At 41.3% G+C, this 11469-nt stretch overlaps 2 protein-coding genes across 18 annotated transcripts in view; both read right to left on the reverse strand.

The window, feature by feature from the left end:
* LOC122626902 (peripheral plasma membrane protein CASK) overlaps positions 1 to 11469 on the reverse strand; it is a 119294-nt gene that overhangs the window by 64684 nt on the left and 43141 nt on the right. Inside the window, exon 1 of one of the 17 annotated variants that reach the window (XM_043807472.1) lies at positions 2281 to 3694. The exons of the other annotated variants lie outside the window; for them this stretch is intronic. Coding sequence (XP_043663407.1) covers positions 2281 to 3189 — 909 coding nt within the window. The 5' untranslated portion in view covers positions 3190 to 3694. Of the gene's footprint in view, positions 1 to 2280; positions 3695 to 11469 lie in introns of those variants that run through there. 17 annotated transcript variants of the gene reach the window in all.
* LOC122626908 overlaps positions 8855 to 11469 on the reverse strand; it is an 11442-nt gene continuing 8827 nt past the window's right edge. The window contains exons 6-7 of the mRNA XM_043807483.1: positions 10522 to 11334; positions 8855 to 9576 (exon numbers count right to left, since the gene is read on the reverse strand). Coding sequence (XP_043663418.1) covers positions 9535 to 9576; positions 10522 to 11049 — 570 coding nt within the window. The 5' untranslated portion in view covers positions 11050 to 11334 and the 3' untranslated portion in view covers positions 8855 to 9534. The remainder of the gene's footprint in view (positions 9577 to 10521; positions 11335 to 11469) is intronic.

An 11469-nucleotide genomic window follows, 5' to 3' on the forward strand; every position in this document is an offset into this window, starting at 1 on the left:
TCTCTCTCTCTCTCTCTCTCTCTCTCTCTCTCTCTCTCTCTCTCTCTCTTCCGAAGAAAAAAACAAAGAGAAAGATAATGTTCCTAGAACGTGATTTTAGGTCAAAACTTTTAGCTCCGAATCTTAGAAAAGAAAAAGTACAAAACGCATTACAAGACTTCGAAGAAAAGTTTCTTTCTCTTACTCGTTCACGATAAGATCGTTACGAAAGACGAAGGAGTTGAAAATCGATGAACGATAAACGTAGTTACGTCGTGTAACAAATAGAAAATTCAAGTTTTAACGTCGACCGATAATAGTTTAGATCTAATTATAAGTTCACGTGGGCTTATTATACCTAGATCGTCGTTGACGTACGGCTTCATAGTGAATGCACTCGATGTTAATAGCAAATGAAGGATTCTCATCAATGACGTTAATACGAGAGAGATCGAGCTTGATCACGCTCTCTTATGTCTTTATACAAATATCGGCTTCAAGGACGTAATCCATATCAAGATACGTGAAATGTTTCTAACGTAACTAAAGCTATACAACAAGAATCTGTTTTCGTGGCGTGTTTAGCGATGGCTGCTTCCAGGAATTCTGATACAAGGAATATTAATCAGCTATATTGTAAACACGATGATTCATTAACTACAAGTTTGTGGTTTATGACAAAGGTGACATTGACTTCATATATAATCGACATGAAAGAGAAAACACCACGACGACACGCGATAAGATCGCGTCGACCTGGGAGCTACATTATTGAAAATTAACCGCAACGTTTTCTATAGGATCATGATAATCGATTGATACGAAACGATCTAATCGATTCGTAAGATAATATATACTGTGATAACAAGATTCTCCGTATTATATTATTACTTTCTTAATGTACTTACATAAATATTTTTTCTTCGTTAGAACAATTGTTTGTTTCTTTTCGTTAGAACGCATCGTTATCATTAAATATTTATATTAATAATGAATTAATTTTCAAATTCGTTCAATTTACTCTACGTTCATAATAATTAGAGTTAACATCTCGTTTGAGCATTCCTCATAATCCCATTTAGGATGGTGCCGGTAAATACGTGAAATTTGCTCGTTAAATACATAAACGAGGCGTTGATTCGATGAAGATACTAATATCCGGAAGTATCAGATTTAACGGGTGATGAGTATTCCCTACGTTAACTAGAGAACATTACGTTACCGTAAGAATTTCATTCTTGAGAAAATATTTCTTCATTTATGAATATCGTGCGATATTTTACGAGAATGTGCGATAAAGGATGTTTCGTGAATAATGCAACGTTACGTCGCATGTATATGCATGAACATATCGTTCCGTTGTTAGTAGCACTGTACACGTTATTATTTCCTTATAGAAAATCGCATTTCTATATTCTTTCTAATAAAAGTACAATATTGCGAAAAGTACAAAACTATAGTAACTGTATTCCGTTACTCTCCAATGCTATTACGTCAGAACACGCCAATCAATCTTAATCCATTTTTCTCGAGGCAACGAAACGCTCGGAGCCGGAATTCCATGTCAATTTAGAGAAGAAGTGTCTCATTCGTCGCCTTAAGCGTTCCATCTCGAGGACACTCTTTTTTCCTTTCTCTGGCGAAAAAGAAAAAACCGATAGCTTTCCAAGTGCCAAAGGCGTAATCGAAGAGAGTTATACTAGTCGTCCAGAATATGGATTAACGTTCGACAGGAACTCGTTCGATTGTTAATGCAGTGTTTTATGCGAAAGAGAAATAGTAATCGACGAAGTTCGGTCGGATATTTTTTATTTTCAGTTGGACGTTTGTCTAAGGGAAATTGGGGAGGAAAAGTCGTGTGTCGACGTCAAATCGGATAGAACGTATGTTGCACGGGCGCGTTAATTAGAGAGCGAGAGAAGAATTTTCAATGGGAACCTTCTAATCAGTCAACGAGGTGCTGCAGAACGAAATTGCTCTCTAAGTTGAAAGTACTCTGGAGGATAAAAATAGAGCAAGCAGCGATTGTGCACGTGAGCGAGAGTCTGCGATGGCATTCGCCGAGTTATCCGAGCGTCCCGAGTGAGGGGAAGGAAAAAGACGCCTACGACTATAGTCGGAAGGTCAAGGCTTTCTCTTTCCCTTTGCTATATCACTCGAAGCCCTTTAGACGAAGGCCAGTTCTCCAAGAAGGAAAGGGAATGCGATCGTTCGAGCGTGGTACGAGTCCGTTCGGGGAAAAAAGTCTTAGAGTCTAACGGGTGTCTAGAAAGTAGTCGTCGAGAGTATCAGGATATTTACCTGATGAGAGTGATAGTCGGGAGCGGCGCCGTTGAGGAACCTGAAGCGAAAGGGACTATGCACGGGACAGTTGATGCGAAAGGGACTCTCGGCGGGTAATCTGGGCGGCGTGTGCGAGTGAGGTCCGTAGATAACGCAATCCATGGGTATCGGTCTTCCTGGTGCGTGTTCGAGCGATCGGCAGGAGTAGTTGACCGTCGGCCTTGGGGGATGATCGATGGGTCGACAGGGGGTTTGTTCGATACCCGCCGACGGCGGAGGCGGTGGTCTATGTGCATCGTGAGCGAGCCTATGCTCGAGCAATCTCGAAACGTGTTCGACCGATCTGCAGCCGTGTTCGTGGGGTCTGCCAAGATGATGATCGTGCACGTAACTGGCGTGATCCTTCAAACGACACGGATGTTCTATGACACGCATCGCGTGGTGTTCCATCGTACTCCTCATGCTCGCCGCCGACATCGATGACGGCACGTTTCCTAGATGATCATGAATCGGCCTGGGCTGTTCGGTGCGTATTTGATCCATCATTTGTGGCCTACCTATAGCCTCCATCGACCTGCTCGATTGGCGACGATCCATCGAGCCGGTTCTTCCCGAGGACTCCATCATCGGTTGCCTTATAACCGAATCCGCCGATCTCATAGACTCCATCGATCTCATCGTTTCGGTCGTACGCAGATCGTGCTCGATCGGTCGCATAGGCGACGGGTCGGTCGATCTGCACGATCTGTCCCAGCATCGTGGCACCGTGTTCGAATACCCGATGTTACCGGCGATGCTGCCGTTGCTTCCGCCGCCAATACCGCCACTACCACCACCACCACTGCCACTAGCTGCTGCACCACCGACACCACCACTACCTCCGACATGACCTTGAGGCACCCAACCTCCCGCATACGGATGATCCATTTCCAACGCGTCGGTTCACCGTCAACGCGCCTCCTCACGAATCGTAACGCCACATGGGGCCCTGTCCGGTGCCATGTCCAGTAGCACCTTTGCCACTCTTCGTCGATGCCACACGCGCGAATGAACACCGAAACGCACTTGAGAAACGAACCAACGAATCAACGAACGTACGAACGAATGTACGTACGTACGAACGAACGAACGAACGAACGAACGAACTAACTAACTAACAAACGGCGCGACCGAACTATAAACGCAACGCTCGTGCGAGAAAAAGGAAAGCTACGAATGATAATGGAAAGGCCGAAAGACGGAAAAGCGAGTAACAAAGCGAGCGGAGAGTCACGCGACGGAAGAGGAAAGTGTTCGAGGATCGAGGATAGAAGCAGTGAGAGCGAGTGCGGCAGCAACGGAAGGCCGACGCATCGCGGTGCCGCGCTCCCCAGCACTGAGCCTCGCGGCCTCGACTGCCGCGCAGTTCGTCCACGCAAACCGACCGACCCACCACCGTCTCTCTTTCTCTCTCTCTCTCTCTCTCTCTTACTCTCTCGTACACGTTCACCCACCTACCAGCTATCCATCCCTTCCCACCCTCAACGAACGAACAGGGCTATCCACATCCAACGGCAACCCCTCTCGCAAGCAATGGCAGCACTGGCAACTCGGCTGCTCCTTCGTCCCTCCGGACCGCAATGCTCGCCCACCATCTTCGGTTTACTCTCCTACCCCGATTTCGACCTTACTACCCCTTCTCTCTCTCTTTTCTTCTCCCGCATCGCCCGCTTTTTTTCTTTCTTTCTTTCTTTATTTCTTCCTTATTCTTTCCCTCTTTCCACGCTCGTCTTTCTCGTCGTCCTTCCTCGTGGACAACCACAGAGACCCCCTTTCTCTCACGTCTTCGCCCTGATAATTTTATTTGCTCGTATCACCTTTTTACATTCCTCTCTCTTTTCTTTCGTCGATGATCGACATTTCGTATTTCGTTTCTGTCACGTCGGATAATGTTCATTTTCTTTCTTCTCGCGGATAAACGTTTGGGTCGTATTCGATGCAGAAAACTCCAAGAATCGTGAATGAAAAATGAGCAATCGATTTTACGAGGCAAGGCTACTCCTGATGATACGTGCGAGTACGCAGACCTCCCTCAGACTTTCTCTGTCATGTTACTTTCAATAATTATTTATAGATGCTTTCCGAGGGGATGATACTACGTTCACTTTCGTACTCTCTTTTTTACGCTTCTTTTTGGAGAAACATCGATCTCTTCTGTAGAAAAGTATGTAAGAAGAATTTCTATTTCTATTACAATAAATTAGACGATTCTTCTTGATTAATCGAGGTTTAGAAAAGTTCCCTTTAAAAACTATCTCTTTGTTCATTCGTTCGTATATTTAAAGATCGCATCGGGATTTTCAAAAAGCGTTTAAAAGTTAAAACCACGCGAGCAGTCCCCTTTATCTGTCTTTGTTTTATCACTGACTTAGAAGAAAGGCGTATCACTCCGAGCAAATTGACCCAGATCAAGAGGAAAAGTCACAAGAACAATCTACTTCCTCTACATTCGTACGATGTTGTATTTGCAGAACCGCAGCTTGATTATCCTTTGTAAAATTTATCTCGGTAGCGGTTTTGAGTAGCGTTCGAAGTGACTTTTGTTTCTGAGGAAAGTCAAGTTCTCAACGTTTCTAATTTCTTCGTTCTGCGGTTAGATCAAAACGCTTACTTGTCTTCTAGGTCTATTTCAAGAGATAGAGAAATAGATAGATAGATAGAGAGAGATACAGAGAGACATAGAGAGAGAAATATGTATGTAATCGTCCGAGGTAGCTTGGCATCGCCACGAATGTGCATGCAAATGCGATGTCGAAAACGCGTTAGTATGTGATAGTCGTTGCACAGGTATGTATGTCGTGTCTCCCTTCGCCAGGATTTCTGTATGCCTATATAGGCACGAGTTGGATTATTAAACGAGGAAGAGCTCGAAGGAAAACGAGACAATTGATGATCCTTGTAGCATTCGTATCCTGCAGTTGTCATTTTCCGGAAATAATTCGTCCAGTATATTAAACACCATTAGTTCCGAGAGTGATTATCGTTGTATCGATCGGTAGTACGATTGCACGGAGAATGGTTTACAGTTCACAATATCCGTTTTTCCAGTCATTAAGAGGATTAATGCTTATTGATAATCGTTAGCAACAGACGATAGTAAAAGAATGAATGAGAGGGAACGAAACGTCTTCTTTCGCAAAGTTTGCATAAAGTTTCACATTCAAAATAGATTGTGATTTTTATGTTTGATACATCTTTTATATAACTGTGTATCCACACACACACACATATATACATATAGCTATGTTTTAAGTATTTATACGTGTATGTATATAGTTATCTGTTGGTTGTTGTCATATGTACATTTTTGACGAATCGAAATCTTGCATAGGAAAGACGCGGCTAAAACCGAAAGTAAACGAGTCGACATGCCATCGTATATTTCGCAACTTCTTCAACAATGAAAGCTCACGGAGAGTTCGAACTTTTCTCGAGTGGTATACCGAACTACTTTCCTTCAACTTCAACTTCAACTTCAATTCTAAATGCTAGGACGTTTGCGAGTTATCTACCTTATTAAGAATCCTCTCGCGAGTCCTTGCATATTTTTACTTTGTTCGATCGATTCGTTCCTCGCATTAGTATAAATATCAGCTGATAATCGAGAAATTATGAAATAACAGAACAAAGTCGAAGAGATGAAAAAATATTTGCGCGCATCGTCCTAATTGAAAACAGTCGTGAAGATCGAATCGATAATAACGACGTTATAGCGTTCGCAGGAGAACGTCTACTGTGTCGATTTATATACAGCTTCATGCTATTATATACGACAAACATGAAAAAGGTCACGAGTTTTTGCGTTCTTCTACGAAGCCATAATCGTATTCCGCAATAAGGAACTTCCTATTATTGCGAGTTGCCAAGCTGTCCTAGATAAATCCTTAACCAAGAAGAAATTTACATCCATGAATGTCAATGATGATTAACGAAATGTTCTAGACTAAATGAAAAGACTATGCGAACAATATGCTCTATATGCGCGCGAATGTGCAATCAAGTCAACGAAGTAGACGTTTTTCCTTCTTGAACGTACGAGAAACAAGGGAGAAAGGACTGAATGAAGACTTTTCTTCGAAAGATTAACGACTCGTTGCGCCATCGATCGTTCGCTCTTAAGTTTTCCTCGAAGACAAGATAATGATGACGAATGGATATATAGATATATAGATTTTTCTCAAATTTAGTACGAATCCCAGCACATACAAGCCTTACGAACGCATCCGACTGAATGATATTCGATGTAAAGTGCTACAAAAATGTTTCTTTGAGTTCAAAAAAGAATAAAAAAAAAAGAGAAAGAGAGAGAGAGAGAGAAAAATAGAATGTAAATGAGAGAGAAAGGATGAAAGAGTTAAATCCAACGAAAGAAATCGTAACAAGATCTGGTAGTTTGGCACAGATCGTTAGCTTTTTATTTTGGCTCCAATTCTCTGTCCTTGGTCGACAGTCAACGGAGACGGAAGACCTTTCGAAAGTACTTCGTCAGTGCCCACAGACTTTGTCAATACGAAGATGGGACTCGGAAATACCAACATCCATCAACGAGCCCTCTTCGATCAGAGGATTTCATTAAACGGAGTGTTCCGAAAGAAATAACTTCTGGCTCTTCAATTTTTGATCATAACATTGAAACATTGAAAATATTCAAAGAAATGAGTGCTAAGGGAGAAAGAAAGAGAAAGGCCGAGAGTATTCCAATTACAACGAGTAAACTTAATCTTTAATAGCGTCGATGTGAACATTGGAAAGAGTTTGTTGATATTAAAAAGAGAAAACGTTACGAATCGTTGGTAAAATTGATGGAGGAACATCGATAAAAAATTGTAGGATCGCCGGTGATTTTGGTATTTATCACCGATCCCGGTGTATATCGTTTTTAAGAATTATTAACACGTTCGAGAACATCAAAATGCAATTGATACGAGCGCTCGTTATAAGTTACGCATCCGAAAGGAGGGGAGGTTGTTTTGATATTCGATTATTGATTCGCGCGTATAACGGGACTAGTCGTACACTTTTTGCCCGAGATAAAGCTTTCTCCTCTTTCGTCAAAATACTTTACCGATTCGTTCCATTGAACAAGTTGTACGACACAAATCGTTGTTGCGAACGGACAGCTGCCATTGGAAAAGCTAATACCGCTATGGTCCTTTCGTGATTCCTACGATAGTCCCGATGACCTATTTCAAAGGTAATGACGAATTTTCGACCGACCCAAATTCCACGCTTATCGGCTACAAACGTGTTCTCGTGCGTTGCGTAATTCTTGGCTTACCTGTCGAATACGACCGACATTTAGCAGGCTAATTAATTGGCTCTCCTCACTTACCTGAAACACGCAACGAGATAAATGCGATTAGCAGTTTTCGAGAAAAATTTTAATCACTCTTTATACGATCAATTATCGAAAAGCGCTCGATGCACTATTCTCATCTTTCAAATCAATAAAGTTCATTGACGCTGCCATTCGAAAAACGCAGGGCAATATCGACACTGGCGCATACGTAGAAATCAATATTGTAAACAAACGGACGTTAAATTCACCGTGGTAACCGAAGAGTCAACAATTGGAGCCATTGTCACTGTGAATGCCTTGCGTTTGGAATCGATAAGCAAAGGGTCAATGTTTATGCCTCTCAGCGAACCAAGGATTACGCTTTCTACGATATCGTTATAGATGGCATTGTTATATAACGTTTGTAAAAACAATTTCAAAATGAATATTTTTCAAAATACTTCCAAATTATTCCAAAGTCTTTATGACAGTCAGGCCAATATAATATTCAAATTCGTTTTAATAAAGTAACGCCGTTAGTATAAAATGGAGCTTTCTTATTTTCCTCGAAATTGTATCAATAATTTACAAAGTTATCACGACTAATAAGTGGAGCAGGAAGTATGGCTACGGACAACTCGGTACTATAATTCTAATAGCGGTAATTACCAGGGAGCTTCGGAAATTTCTCTTTCAATTTTAAAAGCTAATTTAAAGGCGAAAAGAAGTACGGTCAGTTTATAAAGACAAAGAAGAACTGCTGCAGCTTTCATATATTATATATATATATATATATATACATATATATATATATATATAATATATACATATACCTGCATGTATGTATATGTATCTATCTTCCGAAGGAAGCATTTCTTTTCTTGCTTAGCTTTGCCGGATGCAATGCAGGCCGGCATGGCCGAGTTCTCATTTTTCTCGTAGTCCGGTATAAGTACGGATAGAGGAAGTAGAAAATAGTAGTGAAAAAGCCACGGTCGAGGTCCCTTCGTTAGTGCGGTCTTAACAGCTATTTGATATTCAGGCGAAGTACTATATGTCATTTGATATTCGTTGCGCGAAGCAACCTCGGATGCGTTATTATACCGACATACTCGATGGCTACATATAAGCTCCTAGCCAACACGTTGCGCATAGTGCAAGCTGCACTCTTGTTGCCCTATTAAAATCGACTTCTAATTTGTTATTAGCACCTAAACATTCATGTTGCTTGCGTGAATCTTCTCAACGATATATATATATATATATATATATATATATGTAGCTTTTGCAAACAATATGTTTTCCCATTCCCCCATTTGGCGTCTACACCCAGAAATCCGATATATGAATGTTGTGTCGTATGGAAAAGAGAAAAAATTGGACTTTATCGATTTCTCCTTCCTACGCGATACAGTAATTTCTGTACCATAAAACATTGATACATCGATAGCGCGGAATAGTTCTTTATTTTCTGGAGCGTTTTTCATTTTTCTTCTTCTTCTCTATTTTCATTTTTGTAATCATTTTAATGCAGGTTCTTTAACTTGATTCAAAACTATTCATTTTATCAATCGAAACAAAATTATTTGTCGCATCGATTCCGACATACATTCTCTTCCTTACAAGTAGATGCGTATTAGCAAATTAAAAGTGACTGTACAACTGTTGAAGAATTTAAAAACACATGTGCAATATCTCTGTTCGGCATTGTGTTTATACTAAAAAAGGGAATGACTGACAAAAGCTTTTTTCTTTCGGTGATGCTCTTGTAGAAAGATAGATACATGTTGCGCGTTTCGCGTTGATTCAGTTCTTTTGACGTCGTACAGTCGACTGGAGTCCCTTTTTGTTTCGAATGAAAACAAAACGAGAAAATGGCGAAGATATTTAAGGAGGAAGAAGCAACTTCTGTATCGGAATAGCAGAATCCAGTTGGACCTGCCATCTGTGTCTCGCTAACGGCAGTTTATAGTAGCGCCACCGAGCTGCACTACCCACTAAAATATAAAATATAAGCAAATATTTTTATGAACAATGAATAAATATATATATATATATATTTTTTTATTATTATCAATTCGATGTCATTATCTTGTTAAATATGCGTCGAATTTTCCATCGATCTGACTGTATAATCGTTTCACGAATTTTAATTTGAATTTTGTTTTTATTTCAGAAATCATTATCCGTGCGAGGCTCATAAATTGCAGGCTCGAGACGAATGGTTCTTCACGATCGAATACTTCAATTTTTCACAAGCACGAGAGCCTACGGCTTTATCGATGTTGCTAAAGCACGTTAAGCCGATAGTACAACGCAGTCAAGCACTTCGGCATCATGAGATAAGGAAAAATCTTCCACTACGTTTCCCCTCGACGCGAAGTACCATTAAACATGAATCTTTATCCCATCGCTCGTTCCGAGACTCGAGATACGATCTTTATTTCCTACCAAAATCGTTGAAAGTAAATTTTCTCGAAATATCCTACGTCCCAAAATATCTATATATCGCGAGATGCATTTAAATGTTAGAATGGACGTCGTACGCACGGAAGCATATAAATTTTAATACGAAAGATAAAAATCTAAATTGATCGACGTCTCAATTAACTTTAAAATTACTCTCCCATTATATTAATCGCAACGTCGAAAGCACAAGGTACTCTCTGTGGTCGAGTCTAAAAAGCATACAGTAAAACGAATTAACTAAACCGTACATTGGGGTAGGAAGGGAATATGGTCAGACCGCAGTAGTACGAGTCAACGACATACGCGCTTGGCTAATTTATTCTCCAGACGAGTGAGAGTGTGAGAAGAAGATATATATATATATATATATATATAAAATACACACATATACATGGAGAGAGAGAGAGAGAGAGGAAGAGAGAAAGAGAGAGAGCAAAACGGAGAGACACATTTCATCTCGGCATAAATTTTACCTTGAGATTTTGCCGGCGATATTCCTTGGTCTGTGCGAGGTAATACTTGTAGACGTGTTGCGGTAAGGATCTTTTGGTCTCCTCTCCGATCCATCGATGAGGAGGATCGAGTCCAGGAGGTTTCGCTCTACGAGCTCCTGGCGATCGTTGACCGAGAGATGCACCAGGTGAACCGAGACGAGTCGCACTAGCGGATCGGTTGAGCGCATAACCAGTACTAGGCGGTGGATGGGTATGATAGTGAGGATTTGAGGCTGGTCGCCTATCGAGAATTTCGTGACGTCTTGGTGATGGTGTCTCGACGGAACGTTGACGAATAGGTCGATATTCCTGTTGTCCTCGTAGATCCGTTTCCTGATAGGATGTTGGATGAACAAGAGGTACGGAACGTCGCAAGGGACACTGTTGCAACGGTAGCAACGGCCTTTGGCATATCGCGCATGGTGGATAAACTTGAGGGTTCCACGAATGGTAACAGCATCCCGGCGACCTGGAGCCAAACGGGTCCCTGGTCGCAGGGGGGTTCATGACGATCTTCACATCGCATCAATTCTTCGCTTTTCCTCGCCGTTCCGGCCCCCAACACGGCTACCTCGGCCAGGCTACTATTACTCTACTACTACATTATCGCGTTCGCGCCTTTTTTCTTTCCTCTCAAGTTGCCTCTCGACGAAGATCCAACGCCGAAGGCTATCGAGTTTCTTCGCGAGGGGCCAACGTTTCGCATATTACGCGGTTAAGTCGAATCATCGATAACGTTTATCTTCGAGACCCATCGATCGAGATACGAAGAGGTAACCATTGATTTTTCTCCTGTAATATTCCAACATGAATGTGCGCCTCGAATCTCAAAATAAAATAAAAAAAGAGAAGAAGAGAAAAAGAAAGTGAGACAGATCTCTTTCTCTCTCTCTCTTTCTTTCTTCTTTTCTCTCTCTCTCTTTTTTT

Source organism: Vespula pensylvanica, chromosome 2 (assembly GCF_014466175.1).
Source record: "Vespula pensylvanica isolate Volc-1 chromosome 2, ASM1446617v1, whole genome shotgun sequence".
Classification (NCBI taxonomy): Eukaryota; Metazoa; Arthropoda; class Insecta; order Hymenoptera; family Vespidae; genus Vespula; species Vespula pensylvanica.